This window comes from Lissotriton helveticus, chromosome 3_1 (assembly GCF_964261635.1).
Source record: "Lissotriton helveticus chromosome 3_1, aLisHel1.1, whole genome shotgun sequence".
NCBI classification, from domain to species: Eukaryota; Metazoa; Chordata; class Amphibia; order Caudata; family Salamandridae; genus Lissotriton; species Lissotriton helveticus.
Window position 1 is genome coordinate 1,266,395,464 of NC_136061.1, and position 19,713 is coordinate 1,266,415,176.

Sequence of the window (19,713 nt, forward strand, 5' to 3'; positions counted from 1 at the left end):
GGTACTCACCGGTACTGAGTACCGGCACTCTTTATTTTTAACCTCCTGAGTACGGGCACTTTTTCATCACTACGGAGCGTACCGGTTCTCATGACAGGTAGGCTCAGTGGTACTTGTGCTGCTGAGGATGAGGCTGTCTGAATGCCACTCTCAGCCAAAGCGCCTCCATAGCCCTGTGCCGCGCTGCTGCTGAATCATTCAGCGTGGCTCATTACATTTTGTTAGTGTGGCAAGCTCGGTATCACGCTGTGAGTGACAGGGTCCGATCAGACCCTGCACTTTAGATCACAGGTTTGAAATTTCGCAGCCACTCAAGGTCCAGACAACTGGTTGAGAGTCTGCAAGGAGAAAGCCGTGGGAGGTAGGAATTGCAAACAACGTATTAAATTCTGTGGTGAGCCTTTTGTGTCAGTGAATGTCTTCTTTTGTGTGAGAGAGCGTAAGCGACAGAGAGAGCATCGTAAGCGACAGAGAGCGCATCGGGACATTATGTGAAGGTATTTTAACCGAAAATGAGAGGAATGTTTTGTGTGTGCATGTCTGCTTGTTCTAGGGCCTGTGTGTGAGTGCGTACTCATGGGCAAGAGAATGTATGAATGCTGTCCGTAATAAAACAAATAAGAACTGAACCTGCAAATATAAAAAAAACGCAGAAACTAAAGCATAACACATTGTTTGGCCTTGATGTAATTTTTTGTGAGGAAATAACCACTTTATGTTCATACATTTATCATGTTTTTGGGTGTGTGCTGAAACTGCTGTAACTAACATGTTCCTTTAAATGCAATGAACAGCTTACACAGTTGAAAGGGGCATATAAGGAGACAGGTTATCAATTGTCTACATATGCCATGCCCACACGTGCAGAGGTAATTTGCACAGGCAGGCAATTTGAGACTGTTAATAAGTGTAATTTAAGGGCAAAATGATTACTTGACAGATGGCAGTAGTGTCTTTATATAATTATGCACCACCCTCAGCTCCGCCCCTTGCCCCGCCCCCCAGGGCTCAATTTGATGAGCACCTTCACCTATTTTTCCCCATTTAAAGCACTGGCTTTACTGCAGTTTCAAGATCCTCTCACAGTTTTTCTTTGCTCCAATGGGTGTAACTTCTGGTATTTATCTGTTTCCATGAACTTCACTGCTTGATTTTACTCGGGAGACAGTGTAACTCTTAAGTGTCACACATCGGTCGTTGAATTTCACTCATAAGTATACCGAAACTATGAAAATGTCACACGTTAGCAATTTCAAACCTCGGCAGCTATGCGCGAACTCAAATGAGAAAACGATATGAAATACCCGAGGGAAACGGTTATACAACCAGCCAACTTGTGCAACTTGGCGTTAGGAAATATTTGTACATTGTTAAACATTACTGAACAGAAAATGGATGAACCTGTTACCTGTAAATGGAGAAAGAGCCGACACCAGAATCGTGCAGAGACACAGAAACCCAGCCATCTTCCAGCCGCAGCGCACGGCTTCTGAAACCAGGAAGTAGCTGGAGTCCTACTTAGTTCAGGGAGAGTCAGTCACATGATACTCTAACAGGCAAGTTTAAAGTTGTTGTCGTTCCCGGTCTAAGGTATCCATTGAATAATACGGAGGTATTTTACAGAAAGGAAACCGAAGAGAAACAATTAAAACTAAGGATTGTCTGGTGAAAATGTGTTGTTTTTGTATCGTAGAGAATTACACTAACACATACATGCCAACAGACCCGATTCAGGCGGGAGACTACCGATTTTAAAAGCCAAAAATTGCTTTATTTTAGCAGTCTCCCGCCTGAAATTGCATTTTCTACAACAGAAGTCAATGGGGAATTTATATTCTCCCGATTTTTTCTTTTAAATCTCCCACTTCCTGGTCCTTAAATGTTGGCATGTATGCTAACATCTCCCCCCTACTTGAATTAGGTACTGGACTGACTGGAAAGAAGACATACAAACAAACATTGGCAAAGCCGAAACCCCACCCGAGCAGCGTCAGGCAGGTGCAGCGGACCTCTCCTCGGGCGGAGTTAGGGGATATGATACAAAGGGAAGACGACCTCAACTCGGGGTTTAAATTACCAGACACTTGTACTGCAGCGGGTCACTGCCGCACGCGTTGAGACAGACAGAAAAGCTCGCTTAATGCAAATAATAATAACACGTGAAATAAAGAATTAAATTAAAAAATTAATGCATGCACATAGTTAAAACAATGAAAATATTTGATGGAGGAAGTTAAATGAAATAATGAAATAAGCAAAAGGAAAAGAGTATGAAAGAGAAGGGATTATAAGAGAAACAAGCATGGTCTTGGACTGCCGGCCACCTCCCCCCTTAAAACACTGACTGAATTACCCAACTCAACCAGTCAACACATGGGGGTCTTTGGAAGTCAAGGGGGGTACAGGGCCCCCCCCTGGCCGTATTTATTAAAATATAACACAAATCAAAAATTTTAATCAAATAAACATTTCTGACAATTATTAAAATGCACACTTTTCAGAAGATTAGATTGACATCCGTTTCGACATGGTATGATGGGCTAACCTTAACAAATAGCTAGTACAGCGTGTTTCCTAACCGAATCTAATCATCCTGAAAATTAAACTGCATTCTAATATTTTTAATAAAGTCCTACGGCAAGGTCGCCAACCGGTGTCAGATCCTTTTACAGCTGCGCTCCCACGTTGGAGATGCGCATGCGCAACCCAGGGCACGTTACACCCACGTGCGCTCCCTGAACTCCATTTAACCATAACAGGAGGGCCCAGACACTCGCGCACCTTAGTGACGTCATAGTGTTGTGAGGGGTGGCTACCAGCCTGAGGAAAGCGTAGACTCCCTCCCCCGCACCCTTTAAAACGGGATATCATATCCTGCCCCTGAAGTTCTGAGAGAGACCAATGGCCCCTCCCGCGGGCGGCCCCTTTCGTGAATGGGTCCGCCCCCCCGTAAGGACCTTAAAATGCTACTCACCGATTAATGACCTTACCGCCACAGGCCAGGTAGTTAACCGACTATCTGGCCCCCCCCCAACCGCCTACACTGAAAGGTCATAACTTCCTAATCCAAAACCCTCTACCCCTGCTATTTTGTTCCCTACCCCTATGGCATCCCTGACTCTGTCCACTGGACCCCCCACCCTGTGAGTAGAGCCTCTAATAAACGTCAACTCCTCATTATCAGCCGACTGTTAATCTACTTGGTCCTGAGATGACCCCTTGTGGGATATTCTGTCATTAATGTGTATGAAATAGTTTCTCCAACCAAGTGTAGATCCTCTTTATCGAGTGATTCTTCACCAAGTGACTCCGTGCACTCGCCTAATTCCCCCCCCCCTTTTACGTGCAGCCGGGGGAAAACGCAGCCCCCCATGGTGCAATCTGGGTCCTATCATCGTTACCCCATGTCCTAAAATGAACGAGGGTGTGGGGGCACGCCTCTCGAGGGTCCCTGCAGATGCTGTGACCGGGGGTATCCTGGTACTCCCATTCTACTCTTCCCACTGGCCTACTGTACAGTCTGCTAACCATCCACACCTAGCCACTACGCTCTGGAAAGTGTTAAGTGTATGGTACTACTTTTACCATGGAAGTCCCCACTTCCTGAACCGGGGAAATGAGGCGTTGCATATGCCTATCATTCCTGGGGTTGCCGAAGCTAGGAATGCACACCCTTGTGTACTGTCCCATCTCTACCGTTGTCACTTACCATTTGGTGATCTATGCATATCATGCTGACACTGGTGGCCCTGCGTGCACAGGCGCCGTTACTGTAGGTATACATTTTCCTGTTACGGCAAATACTGCCATTTTGTGAAACCACATCCTGCTACATTACTGCCGCCAGCCCAATATAAGGGCTTACACACCGAAACAATCAACTCTGTGTTGGCACCTCCTGCGTCTTTTGATCGCTCGCCCATCACACTTGCGTTGTTGTTTTCCATCCTCTACCTGACGTCAGCATCCCTTGGGCTGTCCACCTGTAGCAGCTGTTGTGATGCGGAGCACTCCAGATATCCACCATGGACCCGGCCATACATAAATGAAAAAGATAAACACAAACCATTAGTGTTTCTGGCGATAACTGCTGTACACGTGCTAGTCTTACATTGCCATCCCTTGCCACATTTGAGATACGATTAGCGTCAGATGCATACTCCTAAACACTTCCGACTAAGTGTTGAGCATAGCCTCAGTTTGTGTCCCCTGTAGCGTGACTGTATTAGTGTTACGAAGAGTGCCCTGTAAAATGGCCTTCATTACAAATACTACCCAGTGTGCAGTGCAGTGACACAAAGCATGGAGTCCCCAGTGCATACCATAACGCCCTTATGACTCCTTAAAGATGATTAGGATATCAGTTAAAAATGAACAGTCCGTTTGTATCGGCACCCACCCAATCACAACTTGATGAGATATACGTGTTCTAAGTATCGAACCCCTTGCGCCTGACTGTTGGCTTGGATCGTGGCTGACAGTGGTAACGCGTAATATACCTAAGGGGCAACCATAACCTATATATATTATTCTCATGATCCCAGACTGAGCATCATTTCCTTAACAAGTTGCAAGTAGCAGGTGGCCCTCCCGCTGCCACACATGATTGTCCAATCAATTCATAGTATACCGCCACCTATTGTAAATCATGATGCAACATTAGTTTCAACAGATCAGGGTTTAATGTGTTACCGTTCATCAACCCATTCTGCCTCCCCCAGTTCAGCCCTGTTCATCTGCAAATCTGTCTGACCCTCCTGCCCATATAAGAGCACCAGCAGTATCAGAGATGGGATTTAGGCATGGTCACGACCTTCCTCTTTAGATCCACTCTACTATAGTGAGTTTTTTGCGTGCTCTATGTCCTCTGAGGAAATTACCTGAAACTAACAGGTCTACTATGGAATGGCAATTTCCTGGCTGACCTTTGGTATGGCTGACTTACTTAGGCAAAAAACAGGTGGGGAAGAGTTAAGTGCCAAATGCTGTTAAGTCGACACGCAAGTGCATATAGGCCTAGGCTAGCACGTACGCAAGTGTAACTTGAATCAGCAAGCCCCCCGGTCACCCCGAACTAGTATTGTCGATTACGTAGACCACTCTGCCATGTTACCGTTGTAAGTAGCGGGCAAATACCCAGGTGAAGTGGAAACACAAAAAATTCCCGTACCCAGAAAAAATTATTATGGGGTTGCGGGATCAGTGCAAGGAGGGTGTTAAGCAGGGATCAGATTGCAGTGCCCGCCCAGCCATCATGGTCACATTGTCTAACTACCACATAAGTAGCTACCACGACTGTCTTGTCGCTGAGTCATAAAGGAACAGCGAGGGCACAGCAACTGTTATCCTAATGTCACAGCCTTTAAACCCATGTGGGCAGCTTTTCATGTTCCTTGCACTCAACCATTCTGACAAATGATCGTTTGACGTGTTCTTGCCCCACTGTAGGTGTACAATGGGCGGCATCCCTGAGATTAGAATTAACATATTAAATGCATTTAGATACAGTGCCTCTAAATATAACATTTTTTAAAGCGTGTTGGTTATCTTGCAAATCTGTCATGGGTGACATTGACATTGGACATTCCTGATTTAAAGAAAAAGAAAAAATTCTTCCCATTTCAGCAGGCAATTTATTATGGCCCTGACCCATCCTTTTGAATAACTTGTGAGCTAACATGGCCCATTGCCATATTGCTATCACCAGTAGCCGGTGGTCACCCCGGCCAACTATGTACTGAACCCACTTGTTTGTAAACAGGTGTGATAGGATGTGGGATAGTATTTAACCTACCTACACAATTCTACTTAAAATTCCCACTGCCTTATTGCCATCCCCAGTAGCAGGTGGTCCCCCGGTCTACAATTCACTGGACCAACTTGCTTGTAAACAGGTGTGATAGGATCTGGGATAGTGCCTTTCCTACCCCACTATTGTACTTAAATGAAAATTCGTGAACATCAGCGGCTGGCAGTTGCTGGTAACTTGAGCCCAAAACCCGCCAAGACGGGGGATTGACCCCTGGTCCCGGGCTAGACCTCTGCATCAGGGTCTGCCACTCTAACCATCGCGCAACCCTTCTCCACCAAACTGGAGCAAAACAGTACTTGATATAAACGTGTAAACATTAATACATCCACTTTGGGCATTTGAAACTGAACTGGACTAATTACGTCATTTCTAGCATGAAATATTATTCCACTGTGGCTCTTTATATAGAAAGGAGTTGAGCCTATCATGTTTCCACCTTAAATCCCAGGATATGTGTTTTAATGGCAATTTAAGCATAATTGACGTAAAACGTAGGGACAGGCTAGAATTTAGTGTACAGAATCCTCTGTCGCCCACGTGCAGTAATACTCTATCCACCAACCCTCAGTTCTATAAAGATAAATGTCTGACAAAGGGAGACACCCAGTAGCCGCTAACTGATGACCCAGGTCCCGGGGCATGATCGGTAATTATCATTACCCACTAATGTATGAAAAGAAACTTCGCTGAGGAGCAATTATGAAACAAGAACTGGATAATCCTCTGCTGGGCAGAAAAGTTCGTGTTTTGTTTCAAGCACTGACCGTGCTGTGGCTAGCCAAGTTTACCATTAGTGTTCATTAGAGAAATGAGACACTATTATGTAATATTTAATGTACCTTTGCCTAAAGCGAACACCAGTACTGTGCACCACTCATCTCTAAATGTTTAGGAGTTAATATCCCCAGGCCCATGCCAGGGACTAACATCACGCATATGAAAGATGTGCTTTACAAAGACAGTCTATTCTCGCTGTATTGTGCCAGTGGTGACGTTATTGACGCACTAGATGGCAGCATAGACCGTTTCATCCAATCTATTTTTCACGAACGAATCTCACCACCTGTTATGATTGCCTCCGTGCATCTTCATTAAGTCATGCCAGCCAGTGCGGCGTTTAAAATTGCTACCTACGAAGCCTTCCTCAAAATTGAGCAATGGAAAGGGGACACCTATTGACGTGGTAATACCCTCCATCTTACTTATCTGCTTTTAAGCCAGCTGTATGCCCTAAAGTGATCCTACCCTGGGTCTTTATTGATATATTTATGCCTTTACATATAGCGCGGACTTTACCCAAAGGCGTCAGAGCACTTTGCGATAAGAACCGCAATGATACATGCTGAGAACCTTCCACGAGAACAGATTACAAAAGCAGACGTTAAGTTACGTGAGGTAATAGCGACAAATGCGAGCAAACACATGCATTGTGCAACAAAGTACTTCGCATTCCCTTACAAACCACTGTAGTATAATGAGAAATATAATGGAAGGTTCTGCACCCGGACAATGATGGAATAAAACCATTTTTACCATTCTACACCGTGAAAAATAGGAATGAGGCAAACATGGTTTGTCCCAAAGATAGGCTATGTTACATCACGTAAGATCTTGCATCGAGTAAAAAGGGAGCAGAGTGTTAAACCATTGTTCCTATACCCACCCCCTAAACATTGGAGGAAATAAATATGTATCCACCTTAAATGGGAGAGATATCAGACAAAGTAATACCCGGTTTGTAAAAAGTACTCGTTTTCGCCCAACGTGGGGCTCGAACCCACGACCCTGAGATTAAGAGTCTCATGCTCTACCGACTGAGCTAGCCGGGCTCCCCGAAATACACCAGCACAGGGTGGGCTTGAACAAAAACGTCGAGTTTCACTTAACAGACTATTCTTTTACGGTACTCTATGCATAAGCATCTAGGTCAGATATAGGGTTCAAATAACTTCCCTTAATCCACTAATCGCGTTGCTGTCAAAATATATGTGGGGTACATGAATAGTTAATTCTTCAAATTAATCGCTTTTAATGCAATGATACAAGCTGAAAAAAGTACTAATGTGAAAAAGCTTCCATATGTTAAAGAAATATACTTTTTACATTATTGCAGCCTTGATCATAGCTTTACATGGTTCGTTGCGCGATTAAGATGCCAAAACATTTGCACAGGGGGCTGGGCCCCTGCACAATACTCATAGAGCCAATCAAGACCTTGAACTCGGCTCTCCCTGTGAATGTCAAGCCTCGCCCCAAGCAACTCCTTCCTACCCAAATTCGAGCTGCATCGTACTTAGACGGGGGAAGCCCCGTCTACCATTCCAGTCACCCCACTCACAATTCTGGTGACTCGAGCGCACCCCCGCCTACCTATGCGACTGCCGTGTGCTTCTTTCCCCTCGTTGTCCTCCCGACAGCCGAGGACCCGCGCCGATGACCCTCGTCGCCTCCGAGCACCACCGGGAATCGAAAACGCCTCTCCCGCCTCCGTGCATCTCCGGGCGCCACCGCGCTCTTCCTGACCCCGTCCTGGCTCGATGCCTGCACCACCTGTAGCCGGGAAATAAAGAGACCAATTATTCTGCCCCTCGCTGGGGGGCACGGAGCAAGCCCGGTGTTAGCCGCCAATTCCAAGTCCCTGCGCCTCCGCTTCACAGCCTCCTGGTGTGCTGCTCCGTATGAAACGCTGGACACCGCCCTCTCCACAGCTCCTGGACCTGGAAAATAAAAGGGAGAAAATTACACGGCCCCACGGTGGGGCGAGGAGCTAGCCTGGGAGCGCGGGCACAAAGAGGCCGCTTCCCGCGCTCCCCAGGCTTTTAACCCTTTCGCCGCCGCGGCCCCGCCCCCTCGCCCCGGAAGCGCACAACTACTTCCGGGGCGAGGGCGCGGGGCAAGCGGCCCCGAAAGGGACGGGGTGTGGGAGGGGCCGGGCCCCGCCATGCTTGCGTGGGGGCCTATTGGCCCCCCCTTGTATCAAATGCTTGTGTAATATAGTGGGAACTCGACCCAAAGGTATTGGAGCGCTTTACACGAGCGCCAGTTACGTTACACAAGGATACATTCATTTTTTGGTAGGCACGAGGAGAATATGTGATTTGCCCAGAATCACAGGATGTCGAGCCCATGCCGAGACTAGAACCTGATTTCCCAGTTCGAAAGTCAGCAGCTCTGGTCGTTATGCCACATTTTTTCTATCATATTCTTTACAAAGTTAGCATTGATAAGATTAGAAACCAAACCTCTCTCTCCGATGATGTATCAGCAGGTGATAGGACCATGCACAGACTCAACCCTGGACAGCACTGGAAGGGAACCTGCTCCCGGCTCTAGGCCTCGCTCTACTCAGGTCGACAAGCACAAATCACCGCTGCTCCCCAGCTAGATTCGCTTTGGAAGTGATTAAAGTGCATGTAAGGCGGCTGCATGAAAACTGCCCTGAGCCCACGTGGGTGTAATGGAGGCCTGGGCAAAACTGCCATCACAACAGCATAAGTTTGCACTATTTCACACATTTCATGTAAAGCTAAATTCCCAAAATTATGCTAATATGTCATGTGACGTATTATATGTTGCCTCTGGCGCCAGCGCACACGAACAACGCAAATGACCAGAGCGTAGGAATGCATTTCACACTAAAATATTGCACCAAGTGGTAGTTTTGCATTTCGTGTAATTTTTCCAAAATTCAGCTTGATTACATAACTTGAACGTATTTCACACATTCCTGGTGCAATGCATGCTCTGCTTCATTCAAATGCGATACATACATCTAAGTAACATATTACGATAATCTGATAGTTTTAAGGCGTCTTCCAAACACCGCTCGTCGCGGGTTCATTATTGAACAAAATTCTAAATTTGCAAACATTTGTGACAAGAATTTTAAATTTTATTAAGGACACGGAGGCGAGGATTATGCTTCTCAATTTTCTTTACTGAAAATTCTCAGCAGCCAATCAGATAAAGTAAAAACAAAAACACACTACAATACCCATAAACACCAGTGGGTATCACATGACAGCCATAGAGTAGACCCCTATATAAGGATCACAAGAGAATACTACATCCTCTTTCTTTGTGTGAAATAAACAGTCCACAGGAAAACATAGTCTGATATCTGGTAATAACTGGAAAGAAGAACCCAATCTTTGTAAGGAAATCCACAGGCCAACAGCCGCCAACGAAAAACTTGAAGTCAACTTCAACAAAACATCATCCTCCTGGAGAGACCTCGAGCACCTCCTTCAAAGGTGAAAATCAGCAAACTTTACTTGAGGTCCGAACCTGAAATTGAAAGACAAAGCTGTAATACCACACTCCCAGGAAGAGAAAAATCATAAGGGAAGGGTAAGAAACAGCAGAGATATACAGTGCAGTATATAAACAAGTCAAATCAGACATCACAGTACTAAATTATGGTTGGGATAATCCTCGCCTCCGTGTCCTTAATAGAATTGAAAATTCTTGTCACGAATGTTCGCAAATTTTGAATTCTATGTCAGGACTGGAGGCTCGATTATGCTTGTTTAAAGCTGCGCCACCACTACAGATGCAATATTCACAATAGGTTTATAATGTAACATTTAAATGTGGAGTCAGAGGACCAATCAGCTGCATTCATAATGTCTTCTAAATTGACTCCCACAGAAAAAGCCTTGGATGCCATAGCACCACGAGCTGAATGAGCACCAAATCTGGAAACATCAATATCAGCTTCGCCCATGAGCCAACGCACCCATCTTGCTAGTGTAACTGGGGTCACTGAGCGAAAAGGTTTCTGCAGAGCAATTAACAATTGACCCCCCATATCTTGATGAAAACCTCCAGTACTCACCTCATAATCCCGGATACATTGTACCACACAATTTTGGATTGTCAGGAAATGCAGGATAAGTGACAGAAGTGGGGTTACATTTAGTGCGTCTGGTGACCAAAAAAGTAACGCCCTCTGGAGAGAATCTGCGACCCGCTAGATCTAGAGTGCGAACATCAGAAACGCATTTGCAGGATACTAGACAAAGCAGCATAGCGAGTTTGGCAGAAAGTTGTTTACGAGACAAATATTGATTTGCAGGCCAGGAGTCAAAAAAACATAAGACAATGGAGACATCCCAAAGCTCTGAATATTTAGAGCAGGGTGGTTTTACCAACCGAATACCTCTGAGTAATTTATACAATAATGGATGTCCGCCAAGTGGTTTGCCCTCAATGGCCACGTGACCCGCCAAGATGGCTGATTGGAAATTATTGACTGTGCGATAAGCAAGGCCTGAAGCAGCTAAGGACGCAAGAAAGTTCACTACCAAGGAGACATCTGCTGCAGTGGGATTTACCTCCCGTTGAGAACACCAATTTCACCATCGTTTCCATGCTGTAGTATAACGCTTGTGTTTGTTGGGCGACCAAACCTCGCTGATAAAACTGGTAGTGTCACTCTAAAGGCCTGGGACTTTCCAGCGATCCCCGAAATTCGCCAAGAGACTAGCATGAGTTGGCCTGATGTTACCAACGCATGCGGAGATTTGAGAGGGTCTAACAACAGATTCCACCGTTGGGGAAGAAGGATCGGAACCGCACATAACATTTCCAGAAGGACTGGGAACCACGCTTGAGCCCTCCACAGAGGAGTGATCAGAATCAATTCCGACTGATAACATTTGGTCCAGGCCAGGACCCTTGGAATCATTACAAACGGAGGAAACGCATAACAAAGCACTGCAGGCCACACTTGCAGAAAAGCATCCGTGGCTAGAGCCTCCAGATCTGGACGCAGGCAGAAAAATACTGGAATCTGTTTGTTCAGTCTGGAGGCAAACTGTTTGATCTGACAAGGGCCCCACATCCCATTCAACATATAGAACACTCGAGGGTGAAGCCTCCAATAGCTGAAATCCCTGAGATGTCGAGACTTCCAATCAGCAACCTGGTTGCTGCACCCTGGAAGATACTCTGCCACAACAAACATTTTGTTCTGAAGGCAAAAGTGCCAAAAATCCTTGGCAATCTCCTCTAGAAGTCGGGACCGGGTCCCGCCCAGCTTGTTCACATAACGAACTGCTGACACATTGTCCGAGAAGGATGTAACAATTCGACTGACTGGGAGAGAGTCAGCGAATTGCAAAGGAACCCGCCAGAAGTTCCAGGCAGTTGGTGTGGAGATTCAATTCCTCCGGAGACCAACGGCCGTCTGTGGACACTTGACCGCAACGGGCTCCCCAACCCCACCGACTGGCATCGGATTCGATCACCACTTCCTGGGTGTTGCCTAATAGGGCTCGACCGTTCCACGACTCCATATGCTCCAGCCACCACAACATCTCCCACCTCGCCTCCTCTGTGAGAGGAATCTGATCTAAATATTTGAGGCCTTTCTGGAGATGGTGAATCTTGAGCCGTTGAAGTGCACGGTAATGAAGAGGACCCGGGAAGATCGCTTGGATAGAGGAAGCTAACAACCCGACGATCCGGGCTATAGACCTCAAGGACACAGTCTGCTTGTGCAAAATCAATCTCAACTCTCTCTTGATCGATCTGATCTTCTAATTGGGCAAGAGGAGTTGACATGTGAGGGAGTTGACCAGAAAGCCCAGAAACTCGACAGACTGAGAGAGAATCAACACTGATTTCTGAGGGTTGACCAAGAACCCCAGATTCTGTAAGAGATCTATGGCCCAAGCAAGATGTTGCATCACTAGGCGAGGACACTGACCCATGATGAGAATGTCAACCAGATAAATGATGAAGCGAACGCCTGAGCTCGTAGAATTTCGACCACAGACCTCAGACGTTTTGTGAAGCACCAAGGTGGAGAGGCAGAAAGGAAGGACTTTGCACTCGTACCAGATCCCCTGCCATTGGAATTTATAGAAAACAATGATGAGGTCCGTAAATGGGCACTGACAGATAGGCATCTTTCTCATCGAGGCGGACCATCCAGTCACCTTCCTGAAGAAGATCGCGAAGAAGATGGATCCCCTCCATCTTGAATTGACAATATACAACCCATCCATTGAACTCCCTGAGATTTAAAACAGGGATCCACCCCCTTCTTCTGAAACAGAAAGACGTTGCTGACAAAGCCCTGAGGATGACGGGACGTTCGCACTATGGCCCCTTTCTGAAGCAGAGACTCTATCTCGCTGGAAATGAACCTTTGATCTTGAAGGGAAAAACGCATCGGACGCGGGGGAAGAGTCTGAGCGGGGGAATGAAAAAACTCTATTTTGTAACCCTGCACCGAATCCAGGATCCACACATCCTGCGAGATCTTTTGCCAATTGACTAGAAAAAACGGGATTCGACCCCCCAATTGAACCTCTGAAAAGGGAATCAGGCTCACCTGAAGATATGGCATCACGCTGACCACCTTGGGTACCTCCATATCGACCTTTCTTGTTGTTATTCCGGTATCCGCGGGTGGGGTAGAATGAGGCGTAGGAGTTGGAGTCCTGATACCTGCCACGTTGGGAATTATAACCTCACTGGGCACCTTGCTGGTAACCTCGGCCGAACGACCGCCCCTATTGTAGTCCGGCCCGGCCAAAAAACAGACGAAAAGCCCGCTTTAAGGAACCCTGTGCCTTGTCAAGGCCACTGAAAGTAGCGACAAATTTAGTGAGCTCCTTCAGAAAAAGTTGACCGAACAGAAGAACCTGCGCCAAAGGGCCTGACTCAGAGGAAGACAACTCTGCCAACTTTGGGTCGAGTTTTAACAGAATAGAGCACCGGCGCTAACAGGACATGGCACAGTTGGCATTGCCCAATCGACAGATAGCCCATTGGGCCCATCCTATCAAATCATCTGGATTTATAATCTGCCCTGATGTTTTAGATTTGAAACCCAAGTCCAAAATTTTGGTTAGGGGACCGGTCAAATCCAGCAATTTATCCTGACAGGATCTCCATGCACGATCGAGTCCTTTTTTAGGATCTTTAGTGTATTTCTTTAGATAGGTGAGCATAGAGGGATCCACTTCTGGGATATCCGCCACCTTGTCCGCTAAATCCGGTCTGGGGCATTCCGAGCGCAAACGCGCTCTGACATCATTATCAAAGGCATGACGCAGGTACGACTGCCCCTACTCAGCAACCTCAGTAGAGGGGAGCCATGAAGAGGAGTTAGGATGGACAATTGCAGTGGGATCAAAATGAAGTAACTGTGGATGAGATGGAGCATCCATGAAACATTCCTTGTGTCGCGTCTTAGCTGGGGGAGGAGAAGCCTCTGATTTAGACGCTGTATCAGAGGAGGTATTACCATCATCTCTTAGAGGCGAGCTAGAAGAAGTATCCTTGGTCCCAGAACCATAAGAATGTTCAGAAGAAAGAGCTTGAGCCAATTTAGCAAAATCCGAAGAGTGTGGGTTCTTAGAACCTTTTCCACCAGAAGCAGAACGGGACGTTGAGCGAGGAACCCGGCCCTGCTGCAGGGCATAGTTACATAAATGACACTTTAAAGGTTCAATGGCCCTGACCATGGCTTTGTTAACGGAGTGCTGGACTCCCACATCAAGAGCCTCGACCAACTCTGCATCATCATAATAATAATCACACATGGTGGCACTTATAAGTGACAAATATGCCCACAGGAGGAGAAAGGGAGCCAATAAGCACTGTCAGCGTTGTGAAGACCTTAAAGATAAAGACTGTGATATAATAAGGGGGAATGGTGAACCACAGGCAAGCCAAATCAACACAGTGACCCAAAAACACCAAAGTGAGCACTTACAATAAAATTAGGAGGGAGGGCTCGCCTAGAAATGCCACTCTAGGCAGTGCCTATGCTTTATTGTACAGCCCACAGCTCTTAAGGGAAGACTTGGGCGTCATTTGAGGGCTGGCAAAGGCTAGTGGGCAAACCCGGAATGTAAATAAAAAACGAAACCGAGTACAAAATGGCCGCCGTGTATGCACGGAACGACCGTACACCCGGGTCAGAAAGAGGACTGCGGGTAGAAGGAACGCGTGTCCTCACCCCCGTCTCCCGCTCCACTAATTAGTATCCGGGCACACAGCGTCCGGGACCGGGAGGCAGTCAGCGCTACCAACGCGGTGCACACAGCTTAAACAGCGGCTGGGATGGAAAACAGAACATCGCGAGAAGCGCAATGCCGAAATAACACCAGAATGGCGTGACCTAACATAACGCCGAAGTGGCACTGAAATCGTCCAAACACAAAGGCAGCCTCAGCGCGAGCAGCGCTCACAGGAGCCCTCAGCGTATACAAAAACACAGGTAACACTAAGCCAAACAAGCGCACAAAGCTACAATGCATAAACAGTATAACCACAATGGAATAATGAAGACAATAAGGGTAATACACTTTACTGGCTGCGGAGCAGCAAAGAAAGAGGATGTAGTATTCTCTTGTAATCCTTATATAGGGGTCTACTCTATGGCTGTCATGTGATACCCACTGGTGTTTATGGGTATTGTAGTGTGTTTTTGTTTTTACTTTATCTGATTGGCTGCTCAGAATTTTCAGTAAAGAAAATTGAGAAGCATAATCAGAGCCTCTGGTCCTGACATAGAATCCCATGTACCGATTCCTGCTCGGGCTGATACAAAGGCTGCTGTGAGTGTCTGGATGCCCACAGCGCCTGGATCTTTCCGGGTCAGATGCGCTGAGAGCAGAGAGACCTAGCTTGCCTCTCTCAGGGTGGTCAGTGCTAGTACCCTGAATACCCCTCTTAGGGTATAATCACCTGCAGGTGCCAAGTTGCTCACTTTTAGAATGGCCCGTTATCTGCAATAGCCTGCTTGGACGTTTCATGCAGCGGCCAATGGGCTCTTTGAGAAGATGCCCTTGTGTGCAGGGGACACGTGTGCTCTCTACAAAGCCCCACTCATCTTCAGGGGGCAAGTGAGGAAGTTCTAGAGAGTGCCATAGTGAACACGCTAGTGTTCAGGACAGAGCAGCCTCGGCATACACGGACCAAGATGGGCGTGTCTGCAGAACTCGTCTGGAGGGGCCAAGAAAGGGCTCTGGTGTCAAGGAAGCAGCTGTGGAGCTTAGCGAAAACGCCATCCTGCACGTGGGGTTAAATACACATCATAAAAGGCCCTGCCGAGTACCTAGTCACGTGGGCAGTTTGAGGGTGTTCCGCTACCCACAGGGGCTAAGTGGGAGACACTGCAAAGATGCATGCATGGGCCAAGTGGACCCTTTGAAAGGGCTCTAACTGGTCTCGGGGGCAGTGGGGCCATTGCGCAGGCAGCTTGAGGTGCGTACACTACAAAGGAGACCCGTATCCTCACTGTGTGTATACCTTCATCTGCTAAGTGCATTAAGGCAGAGTGGAGGAAACTACACACCCGGCTTTCGCAAGGCCAGCAGCAGGCGCGCCTCTCAGTGACGCCTATAAATGCGCGCGTCCATGAGCCGTTCAGTGTTGTCTACACGGGGGGAGGGCACCACAAACAGCAGGCACTAGGGGAGACCTGACCCCACATCTGTACTGGAAGGCGCGGGAAGGGGCTGGCGGAGAGCGCCAGGAGCAGGAAGGGGAGATGTAAACAAAAGATTAAAAACAAGCAGCATGCGCTGCCCACCCCTCGCACACACCGGCTCCTTGTACATGCGCCGCTGCCATGTTCAGGTCAGGCAGAGATGTGCAAGGCAAACAAAAAGTTAAAACAGTGTGGACGAAAACTGTAGTTGGTGGCAGCTGCTTCCGGACTACACGGAAGTCAGTTGGACATCAAAAGCCACTGAAAACAAAGGTAACAAAAGCGATAACAACATTTAGCAAATAGCAAGCGGCAGGAGAAACTACCAGCTGCTTGCCAACATATAGAGATTACTTTAGGTCTTCCTGAGACAGCGTATGCAGCCGCTGCCAAGGTGAGACCTAAAAAGGATACTAGAGGGAAACCATCCCAAAGTAAGAAAGATTAAAGGGTGAAGGATGTGGAGTCCAGCTGGACTTGTGCTAGTGTTTTGCTAAGTACTGTGTTACAAGTCACTCCTTGAGGGCTGGCCTTCCACATTCACCCCTGGCCCACACCCATCCATCACAGGCATCACTGGTCAGGTGACCCTGCCAATAAAAGGGGCCAGTGCACGTGCCCTGGGCCAGTTACAAGTACACCAACTATGTGTGTGTCACTAATGTGGTTGCATGAGGGCCTAGGGCCCATGACACCACAATGGCCATGAGCGAGTGTGGGGAAGAGCAGCCAGAGCATAAGGCCCAACCGCACCTGTTGCCAGCATTATGGTACCCGAGGCAGGGCAGAAATGTCCCCCGTCCATACCCTCTACCGCCGCACACCGTTCTGACCGGCCCTGCGGTGGAAGAAACGCGAGGTGAAACGTCTCAGCCAGCACTGCGCTCGAGAGGCCGCCATGCTGCCGACCCCACTGCAAGAGGCGTGAAGCCACCCCACTCCTGATGTGCCTGCAGGTGAGAGGAGTGTAGATCAGCCCTGCTGCCCCTGCTGTATCCAGTTTTAATGTCACCCCCACTGCAGCCTTGTGCAAAGAGCCTGCAAGGAAGGTGCTAAGAAGATTGCCATGGCCCCATACGTGACAAGCAGCACTGAGTAACCTGCATGTGGCGGCTCCAACGAGGGCTGAGGTGGAAAAGGACGAGCTGCCCTGATGCATCGATACTACGTATCCCCCCTCCGCCCACATGGGAGACGAGACTGCATCGCCCCTGGCAACAGTGTCTCCTATAGGGGTGGCACCAATGTACTCAATACGACCTCTACATACCATCCGCTCAGCAACCTGACAAGTCACAGAACCCTCATTGCCCACATTTACTGCTTCTCGCTGCCCACAGTAGGAGAGGGTAGCCTCCCTCCTAGTAATCTGGTTGTAGCAGGCAGGCACTAAGGCCGCAACCAGAGGAGGGAGCAACGCACGTCCAAGGCCACCACCCAATCTCTGACATTGCACCGGAACCAAAGACGGGCCTGAACAGCAATGAGCGCCCCTGTTGGCCACCTGACTGCAACCAACTCAAGGAAGAGAAACTCACGCAGAAGCACAGTTGGCCGAGACCCGTAATCGTCTGCAGCAATAAAAAATGCAGCTCCTGCACTGTGCACACCTCAAGCTCCTACATTTCTAGTACTCTGTGAGGCCCGCAGCATCAGGAAGACTGCTGGGGCCTGAGTAGATTAGTGGCTGCAGTGCCACCTAGCGGCAGTCCATTGCACCACACCCCTGCCAATGTCATGGTGGTAATGCCGCACAGCTGAAGTGAGCATGCAATGCCCCAGCGGCCTCCCATGGGTCAGAAATAAGCACATTGACAGCCCACATCGGCTGAATCAGGAGGAGAGTGATCTGGGCGCGAGGCTACCAGCTTATGCCTCCGCCCAGACTAGCTAGCAGCAGAGGAATGCAGTAAACACGTCACCCCCTCTGTAGGAGAGTAGGATCTGCTTCTTGTGGTTACCCCCACTTTTGTCTGGTATTTCACTGTTTTTCGACTTTAGTCTGGCTAGGCCCTGCTATCCGGAACCCCAGTCTAGCTGCTTCATCTTTAAAATGATTCCATGTACTTTAGGTACACTCAAATTTGGTTACTGGGGTACCCTTATGAGTCCCTAGTATATGGTACCTTAGGTACCAAGGGCATAGGTACCCCAGAGGCCTACCACGGGCTGAAGCATGTATTATGCCACCCCTGGGAAGCCTTCCGAAATGACACCACAGGTCTGCTACTGCAGCCTGTGTAAGGTGGTGTATGCACTCCTTACTTAAATATAGGTTCCCTATATCTACCTTATATCACTTCACATATAAACCCATCAGTCACCCCTATGGCAGGCCTTATCAATCCTGAAGGCAGGGTGCTGGATTTTGTGTGAGAGGGTGCCCATGCATGAGCAGGGCCCCTCTGCAGCCTTCGGAATCTATTCTCCGGGGTTATTCTGTGATGCAGACAGACCATATACTCTTAAGTGCATTATAACCTCGCGGTAAATGCTAACTTTGGAATGGCTGCAAGGAAACATGTTCTATTTGGTATCAAATACTTTGGAATCATACCCCCCCACCAGTCCTGGCAGCGGGGGTATGATTCTACCCTTCTAGAGGGAGAGACATGTACACACCGGTACACCCGGTACAACTTTAAAAGAACCCTGACATCACAAAATAGATGCCACAGCCACAGACACATGTCTGGCCTCCTGCTGCTGGACGAAACTCCGGCAGGGGAGGCCTGGACAATAGGTTTCCTGTCACAGGCTTTAGTGTATTGGTGCTGGGTGGGTGCACTCCAAGAGTGCTTTGAAGTCAGCACTGGTGGCATATTTGGTGTCCCTGTGCATAGCCCAGTTCAAACCAGTTGCAGGAGCTACCAGCCCCTGCTCTGGCACGAAACTGGACAAAGGAAATGGGTATAGCCACCTCTCTTTCCAGACCCTCCCATAGGTGGGTCCCCAGAGTTTGTCCCACCCCTTCCTTGGGTATAAGATAGGAACCCCTGGCAACGGGAATTTAGATTACACCTGGACATACTCTGATACTGAATCCTGGAACTGCGACGATCTTCACGACGCTGGATGACTGAAGAATCTCCCTTGGAGTAAAAGAGTTACTCCCCTGCGCGGCAGACACCAAAGACGCATCTGACCGGTTTGCATCTCCGAAGCTCCCACCGTTTCCGAAGTATTTGCAGCACAGGAGGTGGATTTCCAGACTTCCCTGAGGCCGACCTGAGTCTCCAGCACAGCTGAGACCTGCAGCCCCCTTGGGTAACGTGGAACCGGAACCCCTGGACACTGTGGACATTTGCAAGTGCATCAGCTTCTTGATGTTCCTTAAGGTTGTGCATTTGGGCTACTTGTAGCCCAGACCCCGAGTACCTTTTCCACCGAAGATTGCTGGCCTACACTCCACAAGTGTTCCGTGAGCCAGCCCTTTGTGTTTTCGCTC

The 19,713-nt window shown here is 48.1% G+C and overlaps 1 protein-coding gene, 1 long non-coding RNA gene and 1 other non-coding gene across 3 annotated transcripts in view; 1 reads left to right on the forward strand and 2 right to left on the reverse strand.

Annotated features, from left to right (window-relative positions):
* The window catches only part of SIAE (sialic acid acetylesterase), a 423,980-nt gene extending 421,882 nt beyond the window's left edge, over positions 1-2,098 (reverse strand). The window contains exons 1-2 of the mRNA XM_078681912.1: positions 1,896-2,098; positions 1,409-1,702 (exon numbers count right to left, since the gene is read on the reverse strand). Coding sequence (XP_078538038.1) covers positions 1,409-1,466 — 58 coding nt within the window. The 5' untranslated portion in view covers positions 1,467-1,702; positions 1,896-2,098. The remainder of the gene's footprint in view (positions 1-1,408; positions 1,703-1,895) is intronic.
* Positions 1-19,713, forward strand: part of LOC144823421 (uncharacterized) — a 454,764-nt gene that overhangs the window by 128,147 nt on the left and 306,904 nt on the right. The window lies entirely within an intron of this gene.
* TRNAK-CUU (transfer RNA lysine (anticodon CUU)) lies at positions 7,569-7,641 on the reverse strand. Its single transcript has one exon. It is a non-coding gene; the product is annotated as a tRNA-Lys (tRNA).